Here is a 27,624-nt window from a genome sequence, read left to right on the forward strand (position 1 = left end):
CTGACAACACCAACAAGACTCCATCAGGCAAGAGACACTCCTGCACTGCTTCGAGGAGGCAAACACTGTGCACGACATGGAAGCTGAAAAGCATTGTGCCCATTCAGGCACCTGGCCAACCATACCCACTGATGCCTTTTTTCTCTCGTTTTCGAAGCCACATCCCACCCATGCATTGCCTCTTACTTTTTTTTTTTCCAAATGAGGTACCTAAAAATTGAAGTGTAACAGGCTAAGATTTGTAGTGAAATAAGCCATCACTGAGCTAGAATCATCACCCAAACTGAGACACAGTAACAATTAATCAATGACTAAACAGACAGACCCCCCCCCCCTGCAGTTACACCCTATATTTGATAACAGGTTGCTGTTGGACACCCAACAGCTGCTTCCACCCAAATACCTTCCACATGCCACTTTCAAAAATAGCACTTCATATTTCTCAAGCAGATCTTGCTAGACACACACCCTGACACTTCTACATGAAATTCAGCACCAATATTACAGTTGTGCAAGCTCTGAACACCTAATGACACTACCCCACCCCAAAACACCAAACATCTGAGACCCATTCAGCTAAACAGCTTTAATCACCACATCCAAGAAAGTACATTGCATCATAGCGGTTTATGTACCTACAAAATAATCTGCATGGCTGGTTAGCTTGCAACACTGGTAGATCCTATCAAATCTATTTCTTCAGAGGCGATTTGCTTTAGGGTAGCACATCCCTTGTAATTATTCCACAAAAATAAGACACCCTAACTGTATCATATGTTCATATTCTTAACATAACCTTTAGTCTTTAGGTTACTACATACTCATAGCATCCACTTAAAGCCTTTCCTATTGGAGAAATCAAGCAAGGTTTCATACACAGAGAAAATCAGATGGCACTGGTGAATATTGTGTTGCAAGCTCAATTTGACAGGATTATGACTTAGAATAAGTCTACTTACCTGGCTGCCATATGATCCCATCAACTCTTCAGCATACTTCAGTGCTGCGGAGGTACGTTCCTCTGTTGCCTCAATGGAGAGCTGCTTCTTTAGTCTGCAGACATGACTCTTTTCTAGCTGCAGTAGGTCTTGTTCCAGGTCTTCTTTGGTATTCTCTATGCTACACTCCAGCACTTCCTTTGTTACCTCCTTCACTGGTGTAACATCAAAGTTTGTCTCCATTATCAGCGTTATATATTCTGTCAAAGCTTTCATACAGTTATCCTCTAGGCGGTTATACTGAGATAGGTTGCTCTCTGAGAAAAGAAGAAGTGGTGTAGTTGGTGGCCTGCAGTATTCACTGTGCCGAGGTATCAGCTTCGGGATGGTTTTACGCGTTTGTGAAAGGATATCATTTTGCTTGATATTTTCATCTCCCAGTTTAGGGTAAAGCTTTATCAAATCCCTCTCAGCATTTTTAGCACCATCATTTAGCGAGTTTGATTGGTGTGTCTGAATGAAGCAGCAAGAACGCACCTTGGCCAATGAAGCATTTTGGCGCTTGTTAAGGAGTCTAAGGTGGTTTACCTCTTTCTCCAGACTCCATCCCTGCATAGTACTACTGGTCATGGAGATTTGGTGGGCCAACAAAGCTTGTTCCAACTCCTCTTCCACCATTATGGTCTCTTCAGCGGCCTGCAACCTTTGGAATTCTTTTTTTGCAGTATCAGACAGTATATTGCTTTCATCCAAACCGCAGAACCAGCTGAGGAAGCGTGCAGACTCTGGGTCCTCGTAAAGCCAATCAAAACTATTTCCTTGTAGGTCAGCTGCTTTAGGATAGCCAATCCTTTGTACTGCTTCAACAAATGCAGAGCCCCGGGATCGGACACCATCCAAGATGGAGCTCCTTGACTTTCTTCGAGTCAACATGGTACATTCTAGAGGGGGCGGGTGGAGAAACAAGATAATACTATAAGAATTGTTAGAAATGCACTGTATGAACCACACAACATGAGGATTACTGAGAACTAGGGACAAAAAGATATCATCCAATAATTAATTATTAAACTGCATTAATCACTGTTTGAAGGGAGTGGGGCCCACATATTGGTGAAGTGCCTGCAAAAAGGTTTACTGTGGCAAAAAGTTTTGTCCCACCATCTTCTTGGGTGCACTGTAGTGCTCAGTGAGTGACGACTGGTGTCCTGAGTTCATTTGGAAAGATGACAAAAACATATGGCCTTCAGGGGTTTGGTTCAGGGTACTTCACAGTGGTGTGAAAGTCTTTAACTAGAAGCGAGAAGTGGCCTTTATAGAGTCAGGTGCTCTGGGTGGCCACTGGCAAAAGATTATCATTGTCAAAAAAACATAATTCACAAGATACAAATTGAAGGGATAAAACATCCAGGCAACGAAACACTGGGCATACTAGATCTTTCCCTGGCCCCCCTCATGAAGGAGAAGGAATGCAAGTTAGGCTTAAAATCCATCTAAATACTGCAATTATATTTTTTTATATGATCCAATATAGCTGAGACATTAACGAAAGCATTAGGGTGCTTTACAATAGAAAAAAAACATTACATGAGAATTAGATGTTACATCAGCTATAAATACTGGGTAGCAAAACTTGGGCAGGTACGACAAAAGAAGTAAAACATTTAAGAATTATCAGTTATAAATGCTGAGTAACAAGGTGTAAACAGGTACCGACCTAAATTAAGACTAATACAACACCAAAGTTGGGTTTAAGCCTCAAGGCAAGGTTCAGTGCAGACCATACGCCTGACAGAGAGATGAACTGAAATGTCTTTTAAATAGAAAGGCTTCCTGTTATGATTTAACAATATGCACTGAGGAAGTGGTGCACAAGGTTGGAGGTACAGAATTTCAGCCATTCCAGAGAAGGCTTTTCATAAATCTGACCTTTAAGGTGAGAGGGTCTCTCCATGCAGCACTTCTGCATTCTGAGAATGGTTGCTCTAACCAGATCTTTAGCATAGCAGCAAGGTATTGTGAAGTAGAGGTGCGAAGGACCGTGTGAATGATGCAGGTAGTTTTGAATTTGGGTCTGGCATAATGGGAAGCTGAGAGAATGTTAACAGTATCAGAGAGATATGGTAAGTCCTTTCGGCCCCAGAAACTAAAAGCGCTGTCGCATGTAGAATTACCTTTAGTGGAACGAGATCCCTTTTTGGAAGACCGGTCAGAGTAATGTAGTAGTAGATTATTGATGGCACCAGTGTCTGCACCAGAGGTTTGAGATCTTATATGGGACTGAAGTGTCTTGAGGGGAAGGGCCACTCTGATTCTCTCCCCATATTATAGGGCCATTTCCGTCTCTGCCGGATTCCCCGTCAGAGGAGTCACTTTGCACCAGACAGGGCACCGGTTGTCCCGGGAGTGGGAAGGGAGGCAGCATAAGGAGTTCCAAGCCATTCTTTGGATAACCGTCCCTCTTTGTCCACTTTTCTTTGGGAGAAGAAGCTACATGGGCTGCACACATCAGGTGAGTGCCTTGAGGAAAGGGGCAGCATGGAGTAGCACAGCCACTGGGTACTTCCAATCCCTCACGATTAAAGGTTGTCTTGCTTTCTTCAGCAGATCACCGAAGCAAAAATAAAAAGAATCTTGAGGGGTTTGTTCAGGCCTGAAATATTAGGTTAGGTTAGATCTGTTTAGAGAGGCTGCTGACTAACAGAGTCCATATTAAAGGGAAATAGTGAAAGATAGAAATGTCAAGCTTTAACAATGTTGTGGCTGTACTGTGCTCCCTAATTCCAGGGATCCAGGCTCATGTGCCACCCAGCTCACGGAGGTGCTGTAAATATAAGTCAGGGGAGAGAGCTGGTATCAGCCGTGGACGATGTTTGCTTGATAACTTCAATTCACATTTGTAGTCATTGCTAAACCTACTTGTTCTGAATTTCAAATAAATTAAAGGAGCTTAGGGGGTGGGAAAAGGAGTGGTTTAAGAAGAGATGTCTTCAGGAGGTTCTACCACCCCTGGGGCTTTTCGGGGTGTTGTGAGGGTCAATGTAAGCGAGGTTGGGGATTTACAGAAAGGATGGCGCGGCTTAGTGGGCATCTAGGAATAGGTCATGGTTACAGGGCCCCTCATATCCTTAGGAGTAGGGACCCAACTGGACGCTGGTGGAAGGTGTTTTTGGGCAGGTAGTATTTCATAGCTGGAGGGAAGTGAGCTTGTCGAAACACGTGTAGGTAGTTTTAAATGTGTTCCTGGCACAGCAGAACGTAGGACAAGAGGATTTGTTAGTGTGCAGGGTCTTACAACAGACCTGGGTTCCATGACAGCCTGTCCTTTTGGGAGGTGGGAGAAGTAACAGCAGTGCTTGCACACTTCCCGCCCAATAACGTCACAGGGCTGCAGACAAGGAGTAGGTAGGTGCGGGAGGTAATGAAGGTGCGGGCTCAAGGTCATGCATGTTTACTGCCTCATTGTGCCTCAGCAGAAATAGTGAAGAGGGGTGGAGTGTTAAAAGCAAACAATGGGCTTCCTTACCTGTAAGCACCCGAAATATGACAGCAGCAGTTGGGGTGCACATGGTGAGTGTTAAGTCCTGGGCCCTAGGCCAACATGCTGGACAAATGATGACACAGACTCAGGTGGTAACAGTGCTCAACTAGCCACAAGCTAGTGCACTCAGACTCTTATTTGCAGGGTTTCTTGACTGGTGACCCCTGTGGTGGATGGCTGTTTAGGTCCAGCCCTCGGGGAATGGCTGGTTCAAACACTATAATGTGCCCAGCAGGACACCGCATTACTCCTAAACTTTATTAAAAATAAAAACAAGGTCCAACCTGTAAGAATAAACAAAAGCACACAAACACCAGCAAAGTCTCTCAGCCCCAAGAGACAATCCACATGACGGGAGTGGAAAAGTGCAGTTGGGAGTACTCGGGCATCTCTGCACGAATCCATGGTTTAACCAGCTGCTGCTGGGAACGAACACTGGGCAGATGGAGTCCGTATTCTTTAAAAGATGGTTGGTTGGGTCAATGTCCACTCACGAACTGTTGGTCAGTCCTACATCCTCTTGCTATGATGCGGTTGGTGTCAAACTGTTCAAACTTGGTGCATCATGAGCGTTAGTGGAGTGTACTGCACAGATTTCCATTGAGGCATCCTGACTCCATAAAGGCTCATCCTGCAAAGACTGGGTAGATAGGGGTGATGTTTTGATGCCTTCCTCTGAAGCCCTGGTGCTTCCTTTTACCGTCAGTGGAACAGCTTCCGGACCATCACTCGTGTCAGGATTTCCTCACCCTGGAATTTCCTTAACCTGTTGGGCGCCTTGGACGATGTGACCTCGTCCAAGGCACAGGAACTGGGGGGAGCGCTAGCGCTCCCCCCCCTGTGCTCCCCACCCACCACCCCAAGTCAGGGATGGAAAGGGAAGCCCTTCCCCTTCCACCCCCGACCCCCCCGTGACGTCAGCGCGCGCTGATTTATCACAGGGCTTCCCCATCGCGCTGGAAGAGGAGCTTCCAGCGCGATCGAAAGAGAAATGCTCAGCATTTCTCTTTCGATCACGTGGGGGAGGCCCGGAGAGGCTTCAAAGGGAAGGAAGTGTATTTCCTTCCCTTTGAAACCCCACAAGACACCAGGGATTTTTTATTTTTTGGGGGAAACTGGCATAAGTTTTTTTTAGGTGGGGAGCGACCCCTTAGGCAAGGGTCGCTCCCCTAGGGGGCAAATTATATTTAGACCATTTCTGCCCCCCTTGGGGGCAGATTGGCCTATTTTGATGAGGCCAATGGGGGCAGAAACCACTAGACACCTGGGAGTTTTTTTTGTTTTCATGAATTTCACGCAAGGGGAGCGACCCCTTAGACAAGGGTCGCCCCCCTGGGGGGGGGAAATTGTTTTAGGCCATTTCTGCCCCCCTGGGGGGTAGATCAGCCTATTTTGATTAGGCTGATCTGCCCCCAAGGGGGGCAGAAACCACTAGGCACCGGGGATTTTTTTGTTTTGCAGATGGGGAGCTACCTCTTAGACAAGGGTTGCTCCCCTGGAGGGGAAAATTGTAGTTAGGCCATTTCTTTGGGGGCAGGTCGGCCGATTTTTGCTACGCCAATCTCCCCCCAAGGTGGGCAGAAACCACTAGGCACAGGGGATTTTTTTTGGGGCGCCAATGTCACGCAGGGGGAGCGACCCCCATAGGCAAGGGTCGCTCGGGGAAGGGGGTTGGGGGGGGAATTTATTTTAGGCCATTTCTGTCTCCCCTGGTGCGCAGATCGGCCTATTGTTATTAGGTCGATCTGCCCCCAGGGGGGGGCAGAAACCTCTAGGCGCCAGGGCAAGTTTTTTTTTTGTGTTTTTTTTTTTTGTTTTTTTTTTTTTTTAGAGATGGGGAGCGACCCATTAGGCAAGGGTCGCTCCCCTGGGGGGCAAATTGTATTTAGACCATTTCTGCCCCCCTTGGGGGCAGATTGGACGATTTTAGGTCAATCTGCCCCCAAGGGGGCAAAAAGCACTAGGCACCGGGGATTTTTTTTTTGCACCAATGTCATGCAGGGGGAGCGACCCCGTCGGCAAGGGTCGCTCGCGGGAGGGGGGTTGGGGGGGCAGGGGAGCAAATGTATTTTAGGCCATTTCTGAAAGCTTTAGGCGCCAGGGCAAATTTTTTTTTGTTTTTTTTTGTTTTTTTAGAGATGGTGAGCGACCCATTAGGCAAGGGTCGCTCCCCTGGGGGGCAAATTGTATTTAGACTATTTCTGCCCCCCTTGGGGGCAGATTGAACGATTTTAGGTCAATCTGCCCCCAAGGGGGCAGAAACCACTAGGCACCGGGGATTTTTTTTTTGCACCAATGTCATGCAGGGGGAGCGACCCCGTCGGCAAGGGTCGCTCGCGGGAGGGGGGTTGGGGGGGCAGGGGAGCAAATGTATTTTAGGCCATTTCTGAAAGCTTTAGGCGCCAGGGCAAATTTTTTTTTTGTTTTTTTTTGTTTTTTTAGAGATGGTGAGCGACCCATTAGGCAAGGGTCGCTCCCCTGGGGGGCAAATTGTATTTAGACTATTTCTGCCCCCCTTGGGGGCAGATTGAACGATTTTAGGTCAATCTGCCCCCAAGGGGGCAGAAACCACTAGGCACCGGGGATTGTTTTTTTGGGCGCCAATGTCACGCGGGGGAGCGATCCCATAGGCAAGGGTCGCTCCCGGGGGAGGGGGGGGGTGCAAATTTATTTTAGGCCATTTCTGCCCCCCCTGGTGCCGGCTGAGCTAGAGGCCAAAATCTACAGGTAGGCACTTTGCAAAAAACACCTCTGTTTTCTTTAAAAAAAAAATGTGATGTGTCCATGTTGCGTTTTGGGGCGTTTCCTGTCCCGGGCGCTAGGCCTACCCACACAAGTGAGGTATCATTTTTACCGGGAGACTTAGGGGAACGCTGGGTGGAAGGAAATTTGTGGCTCCTCTCTGATTCCAGAACTTTCTGTCACCAAAATGTGAAGAAAATGTGTTTTTTTAGCCAAATTTTGAGGTTTGCAAAGGATTATGGGTAACAGAACCTGGTCAGAGCCCCACAAGTCACCCCATCTTGGATTCCCCTAGGTCTCTTGTTTTCAAAAATGCACAGGTTTGGTAGGTTTCCCTAGGTGCTGACTGAGCTAGAGGCCAAAATCTACAGGTAGGCACTTTGCAAAAAACACCTCTGTTTTCTTTAAAAAAAAATGTGATGTGTCCACGTTGCGTTTTGGGGTGCTTCCTGTTGCGGGCGCTAGGCCTACCCACACAAGTGAGGTATCATTTTTATCGGGAGACTTGGGGGAACATAGAATAGCAAAACAAGTGTTATTGCCCCTTGTCTTTCGCTACATTTTTTCCTTCCAAATATAAGAGAGTGAGTAAAAAAAGACATCTATTTGAGAAATGCCCTGTAATTCACATGCTAGTATGGTCACCCCGGAATTCAGAGATGTGCAAATAACCAATGCTCCTTAACACCTTATCTTGTGCCCATTTTGGAAATACAAAGGTTTTCTTGATAGCTACTTTTCACTGTTTATATTTTAGCAAATGAATTGCTGTATACCCATTATAGACTGAAAACGCACTGCAGGGTGCACCTCATTTATTGGCTCTGGGTACCTCGGGTTCTTGATGAACCTACAAGCCCTATATATCCCCGCAACCAGAGGAGTCCACCAGATGTAATGGTATATTGCTTTCGAAAATCTGACATTGCAGGAAAAAGTTACAGAGTAAAACATAGAGAAAATTTGCTGTTTTTTTCACCTCAATTTCAATATTTTTCTTTTTCAGTCGTTATTTTCTGTAGGAAACCCTTGTAGGATCTACACAAATGACCCCTTGCTGAATTCAGAATGTTGTCTTCTTTTCAGACATGTTTAGGTTTCTGGGATCCAGCATTAGTTTCACGCCCATTTCTGTCACTGACTGGAAGGAGGCTGAAAGCACAAATTTTTTTAAAAATGGGGTATGTCCCAGTAAAATGCCAAATTTGTGTTGAAAAATTGGGTCTTCTGATTTAAGTCTGCCTGTTCCTGAAAGCTGGGAAGCTGGTGATTTTAGCACCGCAAACACTTTGTTGATGCCATTTTCAGGGAAAAAAAACACAAGCCTTCTTCTGCAGCCACTTTTTCCAATTTTTTTGAAAAAAAACGAAATTTTCACTGTATTTTGGCTAATTTCTTGGCCTGCTTCAGGGGAACCCACAAAGTCTGGGTACCTCTAGAATCCCTAGGATGTTGGAAAAAAAGGACGCAAATTTGGCTTGGCTAGCTTATGTAGACAAAAAGTTATGAGGGCCTAAGCGCGAACTGCCCCAAATAGCCAAAAAAAGGCCTGGCACAGGAGGGGGAAAAGGCCTGGCAGCGAAGGGGTTAAGGCCCTTTTTCACTGAGTTCCCATAGGACCGCATGTGCTGTGCAGGCCTCTCATAGGACACGTGAAAGGGTGGCTGCAGAACCGCCAACAGAGCCACGGCCAAGTCACTATTGCAACCACAAGTGGTGGGTGTCTCATGGTCTGTTCGTTCTTGCCAACCAGGACTTAAGTGGGCTCTCAGATAGTGTTGGGGCAATTGGTCTTGCACATTGCCACAAGTGCCCCAGTGGTCTCTTGATGTTTTGCAGTGTAAGACTCCATTCTGGTGATGAGATGTTTCTTCGTTGGACCGGGTGACGCACATGTGAGAAAGATGGTGTGTTTGCCAATATTGCCAACCAGAGTAGTGAGCCATATTACTTGTCCCAAATATTACATTATGTTGTGTTCCAAAACCAGGCACCTACTGCTCCCAGAGTGCAACCAATAATGGTCCAATATTTGTGAATTGCAATTGGAGGGGCACTGACAAAGTCCATATAGAAAGTAATCATCCAAATGTGTTGCTCCAATGGGATCTTTTATTCTCTTAAATATAAACAGACAACAGCCAACATTTTGTTCACCACCTGTGAACTTCCATAGGGCATCACTATTTTTGTTTGCGCAGAAGGTTGAAGTTTCCCATTACACCGCCTGCAAGTTCTCAACCGCATATATTCACTTGTATTATTCCTTCGTCAAAGTATATTAATTCCAGTTTGAATCAAATAACAGCCATAATAGGCCACTCTGCAGCATTGCTTCCATTTCCAAACACTTAGAAAAATGCAAGGGTGTGTTTGCCATTAGACGACCTGGAGACAGGTGATGGTGACTTGCTGGAGGGACTTCGTAGCCACATGGCTCATTGTGTAGATAGTGCAGTTCTTCTCCTTCGGCATGTGCGGTTGCTAGAAGGGATGTCATCTGCTTCAAACAGATGGTGACAGTTGGCTGGACGGTCACTCTGAAGCGTGAGGCAGACACATGGTTAACACATGCAGCCGGCTTACTTTCAGTACACCTGCTGGATTGTCTCCAGTTCGAATATTTGAAGAATGATGCGCAGAGCACTTCTTAAACTGTTGTCAATAGTAATCACTTAATGTCCTTTAAGTGTGCACAATGGGCATCTCCCTCTGACCCTAGGTGTAAGCGAAAATATATAAGAAGCACTGTTACCGCTCGGGAACAGAGTCCCCTTTTACGCACTATTATGTCTACTCAATCTGAGGTTTATGTTAATCCCTTTGTATAAAACTTGCTCATAAACCATCACCAATGATAATGGCTTCATTATTTTTATTGATGTTCTGAGCCACATTAAATTTCATGTGTCGAGTGACATCGCTGCAGCCCGGTGGCTGGTTTGTGTTGGTAGATGCATTCTCAGATAGTGGTATGAGTCCTCCATCTCTTCAACCTGTGATCTTTGCTCTTGCGGTTACCAGGTCTTTCAGTGTGACAAGTCTGGTCACACACTCTTCTGTTTCATCTTTAACGCTTGCTTGCAGTCTAGCGCCCTGCCACGAGTCACATGTGTTCTCTTCACGTTCTGCGAGGTGGCATCAGGCCATGAGCTCACTGGGACCTCCTGCCAGCCACTTCCTGTCTGTAGGACTGTGCATCTTCTCCAATCTTGGACCACTTGCAGGTCCTGTCCTGTCTGCAGGACTGGGCATCGTCTTGCATATGGGGCAGCCATTCTGTGGACAGCAGTGGAGGTAGGTTTGCTTTGATGGATTTAGTCTGCAGCCTCTTCCATACATTTCTTCTTCTGGACAATGCATTCAGGGTGCCACTCAGGATCGCTGTGGACAACAAAAGTCTCCTTCCGTTTGCGGTGGTGGCAGAATGCCACTCGAAGATGTGCAACCCTCCTCATGCCGGTAGTAGGTCTCAGTCTGTAGGGAGTGTGGGTGTGTTCTTTGAATAGTCTCTGGTCCACTGCGGGGCAGTGCCAGTTCAGTTAGAGTGTAGATGCTGTCCTTCCTGCATTCAGGCCGCGCTTGGCATTTCCTCCCTCTTTTCTCTGGGAAGTGCTGATGTGTGAGGTGAATGGAAGACAACACTTTACTTGTCTCGTTGTGGGGAGTAGTGCCAGTGTGCCCCTCTCTTACATGGCCACTTGCTCAGTCTCTTTCAGGGTACCCTCCACAGGCTCCCCCTATGCTTGCAGTTCTTACTTGCGTTGGTAGCCACTTGCCACCAGGGGGCACACGTTTCTCTCCTTCAACTTCACAGAATGCAGTACAGTCTACGGGGGGGACAAAGTGGCTGCACAATCAGGTTTGTGCTCAATTCTGCTGCAGGGCATGCTGCCTTATTGACTTCTAAGCTTTGGGCTTGGCTGCCTTTGTCCTCATTGCGTTGGCTGGACTTTTCTTTGTGGGGTTAACAGTCTCTCCCCTCACTGAACGGTGGCAGAGCAGTAGTGTTGTATAGCTACTAGGAGGGTGCACTGGCCTTTTGCCTGCAGCAACTTACCAGGGCTGCAAGTGTTGAGCAGCAAAGTGCTGGAGTGACTACTTAGGGGCACGCCATGCACAACCGTTGTTGGAGATACTGGTACAAGCTAAGTCTAGAGGCAGGTAGGTGAATGGCAGGAAGGGGGTTGCACATTGAAGGTCTCTTTCCTGCAAGCACCTTGTCTTTTTATATTGCAAGTCTTGGCTGGGCCGCTGCATATTTTTAACGCACCACATTGTTTGCTTTGGACCAGGAGGGAGACAGCCTTTTCACCCAAGTTGCGCAGCCAGTGTAAGAACATACTGTATCGTTGTGGGTTTCACACATCATATTTTAGTGCACCTCGGACTCACAATATAGTTTGTTTTCACTGGTGTGGTAATTGCAAATGTCCACTATGTGGCACTGAAGCACTATTGTTCACAGGCTGCGAGAGATGCTCCTTCGACTGTAGGCCCTGACCTTCGTTGGAGATGCCTGTACTGGGCTTTCCTCACTGAGGGTGCTTCCACTCACGACAACTGTATGCTGCAAACATAACAGGCAGCCACCTCAGCAGGCAGCAGCAAGGCACCACTCGTGCTCCGGCCCACAGGACCTGCCTCTGTGTGCAGTCTGGCTCGTCTTGATAGCGCTTCTCCCTCCTTTTCTCGCCAGGATACATGGCAGCTCCTTACGGGCATCTCAGGAGGTAGGTGCCACTTCAGAGGTGGGGGGGGGGTGTATATATATATATATATATATTGGGGGGAGGGGGTTCTCCTTCAGTGCAGCGCACTCCATCCCCTCTCACCGATCAAACCCCGGGCCGGCATCATTCCTTTCAACCCACAGGCTCACCTCATGCCCGGTGGGTGCACAGGCACTGCTCCAGGTTTGCTACTGCCACGAGGGATCGCCGGAGTGGGTATGCAGCAAGTTCTCTTGTTCTTCATGTTGGGACGCGTGGAGACAGCCTAGGGTATTGCCTGGCACAGGCTAGGTCAAACCCAGAGGGTTCCGGGTGCTTGCTTTCTCGGTGTCCTGACGATAGTGCTGTCCACCCTTCACGGAATTTTCACAGGATGATAGCTATTTTGGCGACGAGGTGGAGGTGATACAGTCTCATTCCTCTCCTCCTTTCACGACGTGGAGAGATTTACCCTCATCTTAGAGGGACGTGACCTCTTTCTGAGGGCAGATGACATCAGCAAAACCGATGCATTTCTCACCAGGCACGGTGGGTGACGATGTGCAGCAGGGCGGGTGGGGTCTGCTTCCTTGTCAACATTGTAAGGTCCTGGGCACTTGGCCCACATGCTCGACAAATAATGACAAGGACTCGGGTGGTACCGGAACTCAACTAGCCACAAGCACGTGCACTCTAGCTCCTTTGTTTGCATGGTCACATGACCGATTACATCTGTGGTGTATGGGTGAGGGATGTTAAGATCCAGTCATCTGGAAATGGCTCTTGTGACAAACCCCAGAATGTGTCCAGCAGGACACTACAGTGATCTCGGTCTCTGGAAGCGTGGGGGCACGGAAGACTGTAGTATGCGCTCCACCCCAAGAAGAGGGGCCAGAGCTGATCGCATGTCTGAGTGAGGAGCAGAGGGGCATGGCGTCAGAGTGCGAGGTTCCACCGGGAGGGAAAGGTAGCGATCTGCACAGCAGAGAAAAAAGACCAGCCCGCTAACACGATGCTCTCTGAAACAGCACTGGTTAAGGTGCTCAGAGATGTGTGTGATGAGGGAGCAGAGGAATAGAGGATCCAGAACAGGTAGTGAGTGGAGAACAGGAAAAGAGTTATGGCAGAGCAGGAATATTGAGCTGACACCTTGTTTTTTATGTGATGTAGCAGACAGGACAATTGCCACTGGGAATCAAGCTACATAAGGAGGGGACAGGAGGGAGTAGCGGTGAAATACAACATATGAGGCATGGGAAATTGTGGAGCTCAATAGCCCAAGGTGCTAGATGGCTCAGTATCAGAAGAGATGGGTAACAGCCAAAAGGAGGAGGGAGGTGGGTTTAGATGGTTGACTAGGTCACTCGTAGTTCGTAAAATTTTCAAGAGCCTGCACCGAAGGAGAAGTGGTAGTTAGCAAGTGATGTGGGGAGCCTAGCTTGAGGCTGGAAGGAGATTTGAGACAACAGAAGTAGTGATGGCCAGGAGGTTCCCCGGGAGAAAGTGAGGGTTTCATCCAGGGTGTCCAACCCAGAAGCAGTAGTGTACTAGGCAGTGCACATAAATGCACATTAGAGTGGCCCCTCTTGAGAAGATCACACAACGTTCTAAATAAGCTTGTCGGTTTTGGGGTGGGAAGTTGAAGATGGAGTTACCGGGTACAAATGGTGCAAGAAGTGGGGTGAGAGACATTGATGACTTGCAAATTACCCAGCTGGATTATGTTGAGGTTGTGGAGGAGTTGGAGGAAAGAGAAACAGGTGATGAGCCCAGGGAGTGTGGGCAGCAGAAAGAGTGGTATTGGTGGCCTGAGCAGGTATTGAGTTGGTCTAGGGTCCCTAACAAGGGCAAGAAGATTTGTGTTTTCAGACCTAGAGCAGAGACCAACACAAGAGCAGAGTGGACAAGACAGTACAACAGATATGAATAGCCTCACTGCGGGCCACAACAGTGCACTCAGGTATAGTGAACATGAAGAAATATGGAATGGTTGCACTGGAGCACAAGTGGGGCGGACGGGAAACGTGGAGGATAGCGTGGGATGAAAACTGAGGAAAGGCAAATGTGTCAAAGACAAAAGTATAGCAAAGGACATGATTTAGGTCAATCAAGGTAAGGAGGACAAGAACTGGGGATGTTAGAATAGTCCAATAAGGAGGACTGTAAAAAGGAGAGCAAGAAAATAAAGACACAGGGAACTTTCATATTGGAGCATTACAAAGGCTCTGGGGCACATTTGATGCTATCTACAAAAAAAAAAAAAAAAAAAAAAAAATGGAAAGTGGATTACATTTCAAACTGTTTCACAGAGAAGTGAGGTCAAACGAAGGGTCAAAAAAGAAGAGGGGGAGCTGTCGACAAAGCTGGGATTGCCTGTAACTACTGAAAACTGAACAGCAGCATTCTTGATATACACAAAAATGTGTTGCGAAAACTTCCCTGAGCATAGCATGGTTCTCTTTATGTACATAGATGTGATCAGCAAGGCTCAAATAATCTTTTGTGGGCAGACTGATAAATTTGCTCTAAAATTACTCAGAGGATGTGAATGGTAAATGGGGATCTGGACAACACCTTGTAGCTTCAATTCATGGTGTGCCCCCAACGTGTGCTGCAAGTGGCCTTCCATTGATTTATCAGCCCTTTCAAAGATGTCCACCCAGAGAGGGGTGGGAGATGGGTGTCAGAAGGGAACATCACAGTCAGAGAGAAGCCTGTTGGGCCTTTAAGTTTTGGTTACAAAATTATCCTTCGGTTGGAGAGAGCTTTTCAGAGGGTTTTAAGTTTGCCCATGAAGGCCCTAGGGAAAGGACAGAGAATTTATGTTCTGCAAGTGAATATAAAGCTGTAGCATAAGAAGACTGGACAAAGCTTTTTAGGAAGGAAGTTGGAAGTGCCGTTTCTGGACATATGAACACCTTATAATATCTCCCATTTGAGTAGTTCCTTAAAAAAAAAAAAAAAAAAAAAAAGCTCAGTTCTGGGGGGGTTCAACATTTGACTTGGCCAGAACAGACATCCATTAATGATTTTATTGCAGAGAAATCAACTTCAGTTAAGTATGCTTCAGTGGATGATGCTTTAGACATGAAACAAGCAGGATCAGGCCCATTTATGGAGAAATGTATTCAGTTTCAAGCACAGTTCTATGTTGGCAAAGCACTCCCATTATGTTGCTCTGTGACATGCTCACTATTTGAAAAAGGTTTAGCACTTGAACATGATTACTCATTAATTAGATGATTTATTCTTTGTTATGGCAGGAGGAATATGAGGGAGTTTTACAAAGTTTAGGTCATTGGAGGTCCTTAAGCCCCTGAGATGGGATGGTCAGCCCAGTCGGTGTTAACAATTCTAGGTTTTGAGATAGACTCTAAACAGAGATTATCAGCAGGCAATCTGAAGATGATTACTTAGTTGAAAACATGTTGGACAGGAAGAAAGTAGATATGAGGACAGTACAGGTATTGTTAGTATAGTACAGTTTTTCTGCAGGGTGGTTACTGTGGGCAGAACATTTGTAGATTACTAAATTTGGCCCTTCTGCGCCACGGGTTGCCCCGCCACAATATCGGATTAACAGTGGGGTGAGATCAGATCTGCATATATTCTTAGCACTCTTGGTGCACTTCAATGGAGTACTGATTGTACATCTCAGTGCCAGTGCTTAATTTGTAAATAAAAACGTGCTGGTGCCCAGAGCTCTCATTTGAAACATGTGGCTGCTGCATTTAAATGTGCAAGCACAGAATACTGAGGCAGCATAATCCTAAAGCCATTTGGGCATATTTAATCCATTTATAGTTACTCCATGCCCCTTCAGCTCACTCTTCCAGCTGTATGCTTACTCTCTTTGTGACGCTTTACTGTTTTTCCTCCTCCTCAGTCTTCCCCATATGTGTCTTTTGCTCGCAGCAAATGCTTGAGGCATAAAAATAAGTACTGGTGCCTGCATCGGAAACCACCAGCTCAAATTAAGCATGTAAATCGCAGAGGCTATAATATAGCCTTAGAGCCCACCGCAGCAGGCTGTACCAGACATTAAAGGCCCACTCCAGCCTTTAACAAGGGAGCAGGACTTTAATTGCCTGTATAGCCCAGCTACGAAGGGCTATAAGGCTATTAGAACATTCCGCCAGTAGAGGGCAGAATGTTCTAATGAATAAAACGAAGTCCTCCGTGAGACGTTTGTTCACAGCTGTTGCCACTGGTGACTTATTGTTGGATTATTGGAATGTGGGTCACATCTTCATTCAAAAGAGGTTTTCTTTCTTCGGATTACTATTAACAGTTATAGTGAATATTCTGATATTGTTCAATGGTGTTTATTGTGAGAGAGTTCATGTTTTAATAATAAATTAGTGGCACAGAAGTAGCATATGGCAGCTAATAAATCTGCAGTTTAAAAGCTTGACAAAGAAAATAACATACAAATGAAAACCTGCACGTTTAAATGTGGGGGACATTTGTACCTACCTTTTTTTATTCCTACACCACGTTTAACATGAAAACATTTTGCATTTATTTTTGAGTGAATTATTAATAAATATTAACTTAAAAGTATTATTTTATGGGCGAAATAGTAGAAATAAAAAGCATTATGAGTATTAAATTAATTATGCGTTTAGAAAAATAAATACATGCTTAAAACTTCTTTGACATAACATGAATGATGTTTTAAATAAGTAATTTGCTTTGCATATTTGATTTGAATTTATGGGTGCGCAATAGGTTTTAATAATGTATTGTTGTGCATTTAGGTTTCTTAACTGGACTAGGCCTTCAGATTCATTTTGCAAACAGTTGCGGAAATGTGCAGTTGTTCATGCTGTCCCCTCTAACCTGAATTTTTTCTCTGGGCTGCAAATGTAAAGTTGAATATTGTATTGTATTCCAGGAGAAGAGTCATGTTTCAGATGGAATAATGTAAAAATATTTGTTCTAGCTGTCGAGTGGAGCAGGAAGCTACTGTACTTATGTGAAATAATATTAGCTTAGTTTATTGTGTGCCATGGGAAAGGAACTGCGTGTAGCAGATTATTAGAAAATGTCATATTTTGGCAGAATCCTGTAACCGGAGGAAGATGACAACACATTTGCTGATAATTTGTCTGTGTGTGGCAGAACTTGGTGGTGCCATCTACAATGACTGGATGCTGAAACCTATACCCAATACGTGCTCACCATGAGGTCCAATCAAATTGATTTTGGTTATTTTAATTAGTGAAGAACTTTCTTGTGAGCAGATCCCCTTTGAACTTTCTTGTGGCAGATCCCTTCTGACTTTCTTGTGAGCAGTCCCCTTCTGAACCTTCTTGAAGTCAGTCTACTCTGGTCTTGAAGCTGTCCAGAACTCTGTCTTAAGTCTATTCTCTCACATTCCTACTCTCTGAGTTTCCTGATGAGTTTTCTGTTATGTGGATCAGTACTAATAATGCCAACTAATTCTGAACTGATCTGTCCTATGTGAAGCTTGTATTCCACACTATCCTGATGCTGCTGTCAACAGACGCCTGAAGATGGTAATGCTCCGTCTCGACAAATCAACGCTGTATGCTGGCCTATGAGGTGAGTCATAGCTAAATGTGGTTTCTTGTTTCCCTTTTTCAGTTAGTAATTAAAATCAGCATATTGGTAGTTTCAAAATTATTTTGTCTTCTTTAATTTTTGCTTTTGCCTGCATGTGTTAAACCACTCCCACACATGCAAGTCTAATATAGCCTTAGAACCCGCCGTAGCGGGCTCTACCGGCTAATAAAGGCCCGCTCCCGCGTTAAAGGCCCAAGCCGAAGGCAGGGGCCTTTACCAAGGGAGAGGGCCTTTAATAGCCAGTAGGGCCCGCTACGGCGGGTTCTAAGGCTATTAGAACATTCTGCCACTCAGGGCAGAATGTTCTATTAAATAAAACAAATTCCTCACGGAGCCCGAGGGGATTAAAATCCCCTCGGGCTCCGTGGGGCTTTGTTCACAGCTGTTGCTGTGAACAAAGCAAACATTGGAATGTTGGCGCTGCAGGCTTTTACCGGCCAGTAAAAGCCCGCAGCACTCTATTGTTTTCTATGGAGCTGCCAACGTTCCAATGTTCTAATTCTGGTTAGTGTTAGGAATGACCCAGCTCTGAAATTATTTGTTGAAACGATATTTTGACAATTTACTGATGTCACCATCATTTATTTTGAATGATATCAATAATGTTCATATTGTGTTGTTGCTAATCTACATAATTCTTATGGAGTGTCTAACAGTATTGATGTTTATTAGATTGAGGGCCTTATTAAGAGTTTGGCAGGTGGCGAAGGCTGCCCGGCAAACTCTTTGGGTCGGAAAACAACCACTCTGTTTATCCACCACCTGGCCCTATTATGAGTTTCCCGCTGGGCCAGCAAGCGGAAACAGAGTTTCTGCCCGCTGGCCCAGTGGGAAACAGGCCACAACATTGACGCTGGCTCGTAATCGAGCTGGCGGCAATGTTGCGGTGTGTCGGGTACAACAGCACCTGTTGGGCTTTTTACTGCCTGTAATTCAGGCATGGAAAAGCGCAACGTGGCTGCCCACTGGGGCTCCTGCACTGCTTATGCCAAGTGCATGGGCACTGCAGGGGGCCTCCATGGAGCCCCCTGCCCTCCATCTCCGCCAGCCTTTGTATGTTGGTGGAACTGCCATGCAAAAGCCGGCGGAGAGGGGACTTGTAATCCCCAGGGCAGTGCTGCTTGCAGCACTGCTCTGGTGGATAAAGACTGCCGGCACTGCCAAGCTGGTGCCACGCACGTAATAAGGGCCAGAATCTTTGGGAGGCCTATGATTTTCATGCACGTTTATAATTTAGTTTTGCTCACCATTCATTTGACACTGATTTCGGAATTGTAATAAAGCTATGACATTTTATTCAGTTTGGAATTTGATTTAGAGTTTATTTGTGATTGAATGTTTCTGACTTATACCTCTTTCACCAAGTGCAAAGATCCAGTCGACCCCCATAGGTGAGAATTGTTGTTATGTCTCCCCTGCACGCTGGTGGTCGTTGAACCCGGAATAGGAGAGTAAATACTCCTTTCTGGAGCCCCAGTGGCGCTCCAGCAGTTTTGGAAGCAGAGTTAATGGTTATGTCTTGTGAAGAGTAGAATCAAAATTTTCCCACATTGTGAGTTGTTCTTTGTGTAGAGTAAGGTTGATGAAATCGCAGCGTTGTGTTCCAAGTGCACTCCAAGGTAGTTGACTAGGGAGTTTGCATAATCCAAGCGTGAGAGTAGGGGAGTTTGCATACTCCAAGTGAATGCAGCACTTTGTGCTCATAAATTGCCCACTTGATTGTTGGAAACGGGTCCTGCGTGGCCTAAGACTCTGGAGTATGCAGAAGTGTATGGAGATACTTGGTTAATTTATTGTCTGCAGGTAAAGGTGTTGGTTGATTGAGCGCTGTCAGCAACGCTAACAGATTTCTCTTAAGTGTGCATGTTGTTGGTTGGTATCAGGAGAATCCTGAGTGCACATGGAGAATGCGTACTAATCAGAGTGAGATTTGTGGGTCAAATCTTACTTGCATTTGTGAGAAAGCCACAGCCAGAAGAGAAGCTGTCTGTGCGAAAGGCAACACTTGAAATTTCCATACAGCTTCCGAAGTGTTTAAGTCCTACCCATAGAGAGCAGACAGGTTTTTGTGCTTGCAATACTTGCAATTAGGTTTTGTGTAGGAGGTTTATGATACCGCGCACGGATTGGTGGACAAGACTGCGCTGCTATAGGTGGAGAACAGCTCTTAAAAGGAATTGAATATTACTTCCTGGTCTTGTAGATTTTGCATATGTGAGTTATATTTGTAAAAAATGAAGTTTTTCAAAGCTTTAAGGAGTTTGTTGAGAGGAGAGGTCTTTATTCCAGTTAGGGAGGGTGAGCCTACTCCACCCGAGGTTACACCAGCATTTGAGGTAATGGAAGAGAGGAGTTTTAGTATATCTTTTGGTAAATCAATGAAGCAAATTGACTGGGAAGGAAAGCACCTTAACTTTTCCTAGTTACAGAACCTTTAATTTGAGAATTGTAGAGAATATGAGGAGGGTGATGTGTGAATCAAAGCCCCTTCCCAGGCCTGCACAATTTGAAGCACTTGCTATTTGGGGACTAGTTGCGAGACAAAAAGAGGCTCAGAAATTTGAAAGGAAAATGGGGAAAGCAGAAAAGACGCTTGCAGAAGCCAGGTGGGATGCAGAACTGAGAAGATGGAGAAACAATACATTACATGCAGTGAAACTGTTTCCAGTGATTACACAGGAGGGTGATGCAAGTGTTAAGCCTAAAGCTAAAAATAAATCTAAGGAAGATACAGAACAAAATTTGGGTGAAAATAAAAGGGTAGCAGATGTTGAGAGTAATTCAGATGACAAATGTATAACTCAGTTGTTGCAGAATCGTCCCCCAACCTATACTGCAGTTGAATTAGTAAGTCAGAATGTAGTCCAAAATGTTGCCACAGCTCCAGTTGCACAAAGTCAGGTTCAGATAATTCCAAATGTGCCTACTGCTAATGTTGCACAGGTGCCAGTGAATTATCAGACAGTTCCAAATGTTAATACAGTTCCGAATGGCCCAGCTCCAGCTATGCCACAGCCAATTTAGAACGCAGGAATGACTCAGTTTGAGTCCACACCTAATGTACAGACACCTGCAAAATGTGTGAATCAGAGACTGACCATGCTAATGTATTCCCAGGTAAAGACGCCCCAGAATGTTGCCTCGAGTCAGTCAAATCAGACTTTTGGTAGGTATTAACTGCCCAAAGTAAAGGATTACTGTTCCTGCAAAATCAGTTTAATTTGTCAGGACCAAAAGCATTAACAGTCCCCATAACCATAGGTCCAGTAGTCCTGTTGCATGCCCAGGGTAATTATGAGTGGCCCCAGATTTCGAATCCAGTATCAGCAATGAATTCACCTTTGGGAACTAATGCAGAAATGGAGAGACTGAGCTCTTCTATGCCAGCTATGCTATGACCCAAAGGAATTATTTTGGTTCAAATCAGACACATAATGGAGCTGGTCCACTGAATGATGGGATCATCTGGGATGGCTCAAGAGAAGGCTATTAGAGTACCATGTAATGTACCACAATTTGTGCCCCGAAATAATGGAAATAACATTAGTTTACAAGGGTTGGTAGCGCATCAATTGACTGAATGATTAGACAATTTGAGTGGAACATCAGCATCAGGAAACACACCTGAGGGAGAAAGGACATTAAACATGGCTAGATTAAAATTGGAATTAAATGAAATGATTGAGGGAGCCCTTGAATTGAACAGATTAGGATTTGTACAATGAAATTGAATTGTGTTTTAGGTGCAAGTATGCTACTATTAGAGCAAGACATGCTTATGAGAAATTAACTAATTTGGCTGCGAAATATGACGTTGAAATGGATAAATCCAAACAGCTGAAGAAGAGTTACAGATTCGAATTCTATTCGAGAGACACTGCAAACATGAGATCACCTGGAATGAAAATTCGCATTAAGGAATTAATTCAGATTATTCAAACATGTGGAGTATTAGATAAATGGTAAGGCAGATGGGCTAAGAAAAGAGATCAAAAGAAAAAGCCGACTGCATCTTCAAATAATGTACAACAGGCTGAGGGAGCTGTAAAAATGATGTCAATGAGAGAAATTCCTGGAGGGAATGTTGTTCATGTCCATTGGAGCAGAAGTAACATATTGCCATTTACAAATGGTTACCCAAAGTTGAGACACCAACCAGTGGAATGGTACCAGCAACCGGAGCGGTTTATTAAACTTGCGAAGCGCTTGTGGGAGGATTTAAATATTTCATTTGAGATTGTGGTTCCAGCAGATTTGTGGAATGAGTGTAAGAGGAGCATTGATTGGCCAGCACATAAGCCGCCAAGAGATCCAGTAACAGGTGCGCTGTCTGAAGAGGTGATGAAGAACTATTACAAAGTGATTGAGTTTCTGAAAACTAGAGTTTCCCCTGAAGACACTGATTGGAAGAGGATTGACAGGACATTTCAGGAGCCGAAGGGGTCTGTTCATGCTTAAGCATTCAGGCAATACATTGGCACAGAAATTATTAAGCCAAGAGACATGTTTAGGTTCGTTAAGAAATTGAAGTCTTAAGTTACCAATATGATTAAGAATAATTTGAGTTGCTGGCAAGAAAAGCCGATTGATGAAGTGCTGCAAAATGCAAAATACTGCAGTGATGAGATTGACATGAACAAGAATAGGCTGAAGGAAAAGGCAACAGTGATGCAAATTAAGTCAGCTGAGGTAGCAGGAATGCAGGGAGCACAACAGCAGGGCAATATTGTGCCTAGGTTCAGAGGTAGAGGTCATAGAGTTAGAGTAGCTCAGAGTTCAAATGTGGCCGATGTTCAGAACATGAAGAAAATGCTGCCTTGTCATGCTTGCGGCAAGGTTGGACATTGGAGACGGGAGTGCGCCTTTAATAATGCAAATAATCTGGTGCAAGGTGGTGGGGTTGCGCAGATGGTTAACAACGGTCAATTTCAAAATCAGAGCGCCCAGAGAATGAGCAATCAAAGCATGAATGTCCATAATGGAGCAGTCCAAATGCAAGATCCCCAGCAACAAATACAATTTCCCCCACAGCAAATTCAAGTCCCACAACAAATGCAGATAGCACAGGCTCCGACGGCACAGCAATAGGTGATGGTTCCTCAGCAGAACGTGAACCAAAAAGTAAATCAAAATGCAGGATAGTTCATCACGCAATACCCATTGATTGATTTCAGTGATGATTAAATGAATAAAGATGACATGAGAGAGCTTGGAAGAGGAAGAATGCATGTTGGCTGCCTTACTGGCGGTAGATCAACGTGGTCCTTGTGTGAATGAGAGTGTGATGGGTCATAATATTTCATTCCTGGTTGACACAGAAGCAATACGTTCCACTGTCAGATCTGCAGAAGTCCCCGATGTGTTCCTTTCAGGAAGGACAGTTCAGGTTGTAGCAGTAGCAAACCAGCATTTGGTAAATCCATTACAGAGTCCATTTCAGTTAAAATTGGAACCTTCGAAATTCTGCACAGATTTGTAATTTAAGTCCTTTGTGTCTGTTAGGAAAAGAAATGCTGTGCCTATTAAAATGTTCCATTATTTTTTTTACAGAAGAAGGAATAGAAATTCAGACTAATAGCGATGAGACTTTCAGTCAAACTGATGATATGTATCCTCTCATTACATTGTCTCCTGCCATAAAGACTTGCCTTGGAATTACAAGATACCGTAACATTGAGAGTTTGGGATCTCACTGGAAAGGTTATTGGACTTATTCGAGGTGTTGATCCAGTCAAAGTAACAGTAAAGCCAAATGCAGTTTTCCCCAGAACACCACAGTATCACATGACTCCAGAAGTAATTGAAAATATTACCTCAGTAATAGCGATTTTGTTGAGCAGAGTGTGCTAAAAGAAGTGATGGGCAGCCCATGTAATTCACCAATTATGGGCTTGCGAAAGCCAAGTGGGAAACCTTGCATAGTGCAGGATTTTAGAACAAAACTGTACCATCTTGTTGTACCGTAGTGCCAAATCCAGCATGTGAAGCAGAATGGTTTAAAGTTATTGGTTTGTCACAAGCCTTTTTCTCAGTGCCATTGCACGAGGGTAGCCAGTTACCCTTTAGTTTCAGATTCGGCAACCGTGTGTATTCATGGTGTCCTATTCCACAACGGGTTTCCGAATCAATGCCCATTTTTAATCAGATCCTAAAGAAGAATTTAGAATCTTTGAACATGCCATTTCAATCTGCTTTAATGCAGTACATTGATGACCTGATGGTTGCGTCCAATACACATGAAACTTGTAGACAAGATACCATAGTATGTTGAATCATTTGGGTGAATACGGACACAAGGTTTCCCCTGCAAAATTACAGTACTGTCAGAAAGAAGTTAAGTATTTCAGTCATCAAATTGAGAAAGGTGTGAAAAAAGTGTCCTGAGAGAGAGTTGCAGCAATAATGCAAATTAATTTGCCAGTTACACAGAGATATCCGAATGTTTTTGGGAATGATGAACTATTGTTGCCAATGGATAACAAATTTTTCAGTAATTTCCAAACCATTGCAAAAGTTGACACACAAGGGAGTCACAGATCCAGTCCCCTTCGATGAAGAATGCATAAAAGCATTTACTAAGTTGAGAGAGAGTTTGTGCAGAGCTCCAGCTTTGGGAATGCCGGACTACACAAAAGGTTTTCCACTGTTTGGTCATTAACGTGATCATTGTGCTCTTTCTGTTTTGACACAGTTACATGGAGGAACAAACAGGCCAGTTGCATATTTTTCCACCACATTGGATCCTGTTGCTGCTGCTTTGCCCAGCTGTCCGAAGGGCGTGGCTTCGGCTGGTGTAAGCATTAGCCGATGTGAAGGCATTGTGATGGGACATCCTTTGACTGTCCTTGTCCCTCACTCGGTAAAGATACTATTGACCCGTTCGCAAACCAAATATTTGACTAGTTCCCGACTTACTCGTTATGAACTATTGACTCTTGGATTCCCCTAATGTAGTCATTAAGAGGTGTTCAAGTTTGAACCCTGCCACATTGATGCCTGTAAATGCTGATGATACAGTTAATGTTAATGAAATGGAACATGAATGCCTCAATGTCACTTACCTGTTCACCAAACCCAGACCCGATATTCAGAATACTCCTTTAGAGGAAAATGACCAAGTTGTCTTTGTTGATAGCTCCTGTTTAAGAGACAGTGAAGGTACTTTGAGAGCAGATTATGCAGTTTTCACTCTCTCAGGAGTCATTGAAGCTTCAAGGATTTGCTTCTGCTCAAGTAGCGGAATTGATTGCTCTTACCAGCGCTTCCTGCATGTCAGAGCAGCTCAAAGTGACAATATTCAAAGATAGTCACTATGGATTTGGTTTTGTGCATGACTTTAGGCAGTTATGGCACCAGCGACGTTTCATGACCTCTTCTGAATCCCCTATTGAAATGGAGATTGAATTTGTGAGTTGGTTAACACTTTATAATTACCTGAGAAGAGTAAGACTGACAAAAGTGCAGGACAGCCAAGTCAGTCAAAATCAACTGATTCCTGCAGTGCAGCAAACGCTGTGAAAGCAGTTGTATCCAGAAAAAGAACTGTGAAAGGAGACAAATGGCCTGCAGCTGCACAGAAACTGGTTGCTGATAAACTCTCAACATAAGCAGCTGAAGAGTCAAATCAGAGTGCAGATGAAGATAGTGCTGTAAGAAGAACAAAAAGGAAAAAGGTGCCAAGTCGCAGATACTCTTCACCTGAATGGATCTATCTTGTCACAAATAAAGGTGAGAACAAGTTTATGGCCTTTTTGTTTGACCCTGAGAATTCAGCTGAATATTCTGGAACTTGAAATTGCATCTGAACTGAACTTTGAAATAATCTTGCCAATTGACCAACAAAGACATTATACTCTGGAAGTACTGATAACTAATCAACAAACTGTGTTCTATTGAAAACAAACAAACATTTGAACTGATTTTTGACTACTTTTGCTGAGCTCAAGAAGAACTTTCTTGAAGATTGAGAACTGCTGTAAATAGTGCAGAGAGAGTTTGAAAGATTTTTTTTTATTTTTTGCTTGCTTTTATGTATTTTCCTTTTTCTTTTTTCCTCTGATTTTACAGAAACCATGAATCCTGGGCAGGGCAAACACAGTAGGTGTAAATATGTGTGCAATTGCTGATAATATTATGTATGATTGCATGCATTTTATTGATTGCACATCTCCTTTCACTGAAACACTCATTCCTGCAAAGTAGAGCAACTCCAGTGCTGAGAATGCCAACATCTGAGCAGGATAAGATCTACAAAGATGAGGGATTGCTTCATTTAGATGTCACAAAGGGAGATTTGTCTTCCAATATATATTTTAGCTTGCTCTAGGAGTATGTGGATACAATGAATGTGCATGATTGTTAGGAGTGTACACAAATTCCTTCTTCAGTACAAGAAGGAATCACTTATCACAGCTTACCACCAATTTATGGGATTATTTGCTAATATTAGAACGTTTGTACAACCAGAAGTACATTCAGTATTTTTATTCCAACTTCGGCATAGTTTTCTCTTTTGTTCCCATTAGTCAGCATTTGAGCAACATTGCAAAGAATAGAAACATAGACGTAGTATGAGGTTTCTTTCAGCCTACACTGACTTTTGGCACAGCATATGCACACCAGAATAACCTAACGTATTCTCACACAGGTAGAAAAGGAGTTCATTAATCAGGTAGACGATAGAAGAAAAGCAATGAAAGAAAGGATAGACAATGGTATAGTCAGCAAGAAGAACATTTCACAACACACCCGATAAACAAGGACGCTTAGCTTTAGATTACCAACATGTAGGAAAGCTTTGTGTGTGTATATATATATATATATACACATATATACATATACACACACACACACACACACATACACTGCAATTAAAAGCGGACAATAAGCTCTGAGGAATGAGTAAATGCAGGCATGTGTTCCTGTTCAAGAGTGTATGGGGTTATGCTAAATGGACAAGACCCCGCTGTACCTGGTGCTAATTACATCTGGGATAAGAATGCTTATTACAAGATTCCGAAAGAATGGCATTGTCAGGAAAACTATTGCCAGTGTTGTTAAGTTCTTCCCTCAGCAAAAATTATTCCCCTTTTCCTTGTACCCACGTTGGTTGCAGCAGCGTCCTCGCTCCCGGTGGCTCTTGCGGAGGCTGTTCCTAGAACTAGCTTCTTCAGGTTTAACTGCCACTCAAGATGGTGGCAGCAAATCTTTGTGAGGTCAGTGCTCTAGTTTTTCTACCTTAGTCTCGTGCTGAAGCTTCCCTCCAGCTGTTTCTCTCTGGGAGCTCTGCACTTCAACTGTCATCCTGAGTACAATGAGCAGTGTTCCTGAGGCGCTTCGTTTCATAAAGAATTCTTCCAGTTTTGGGTAATTATTTTTCTTGTTACGGTGTGCACACCAGCTACTTTTTCCCTTCTGGAGAAGCTGAATTTTTTCCTTCTTCCAACAACTGGCTATTAGCTTTCTGAGGAGAATTTGTTTTGGCTTAACAGAACTTCAAGCAACTGCAGTAAGGAATCATTTTGTATGAATTCCAGACTTACCAATATATGGAAAATGTCACTTACCCAGTGTACATCTGTTCGTGGCATGAGACGCTGCAGATTCACATGCTGTGCATTACCCTGCCATCTAGTGTTGGGCTCGGAGTGTTACAAGTTGCTTTTCTTCGAAGAAGTCTTTTCGAGTCACGAGACCGAGGGACTCCTCCCTTTCGGCTCCATTGCGCATGGGCGTTGACTCCATCTTAGATTGTTTTCTTTCCGCCATCGGGTTCGGACGTGTTCCTCTTCGCTCCGTATTTCAAAACGAGAAAGTTAGCTAGTTATCGGAAAATTCGACGGTATTGTTCGCGCTCGGTACTGGTTTAGTGTTAGCACATCGACACCGAAAAAAGAAGCGCTCCGGCGGCCCTTCGGGGCTTCCACTCTTCAGCAGGGCCTGGTCGGCCCACTGCGTCCATCTTCAAACCTCATGGACCGGACCCCCTTCCGTTTCTGTCCGAATTGCACGCAAAGTATCCTTATACAGACCAACACTTGGTCTGTAATCGAAGAGCTAGAAGACTCCAGATGGTGTTGACACCAACCAAACAGATCGACGT

At 44.5% G+C, this 27,624-nt stretch overlaps 1 protein-coding gene across 1 annotated transcript in view; it reads right to left on the minus strand.

Annotated features, from left to right (window-relative positions):
* The window catches only part of LOC138297332 (HAUS augmin-like complex subunit 3), a 289,356-nt gene that overhangs the window by 160,414 nt on the left and 101,318 nt on the right, over positions 1-27,624 (minus strand). The window contains exon 2 of the mRNA XM_069236743.1: positions 960-1,879. Within this exon, the coding sequence (XP_069092844.1) occupies positions 960-1,871 (912 nt within the window). The 5' untranslated portion in view covers positions 1,872-1,879. The remainder of the gene's footprint in view (positions 1-959; positions 1,880-27,624) is intronic.

Source organism: Pleurodeles waltl, chromosome 5 (assembly GCF_031143425.1).
Source record: "Pleurodeles waltl isolate 20211129_DDA chromosome 5, aPleWal1.hap1.20221129, whole genome shotgun sequence".
NCBI lineage: Eukaryota > Metazoa > Chordata > Amphibia > Caudata > Salamandridae > Pleurodeles > Pleurodeles waltl.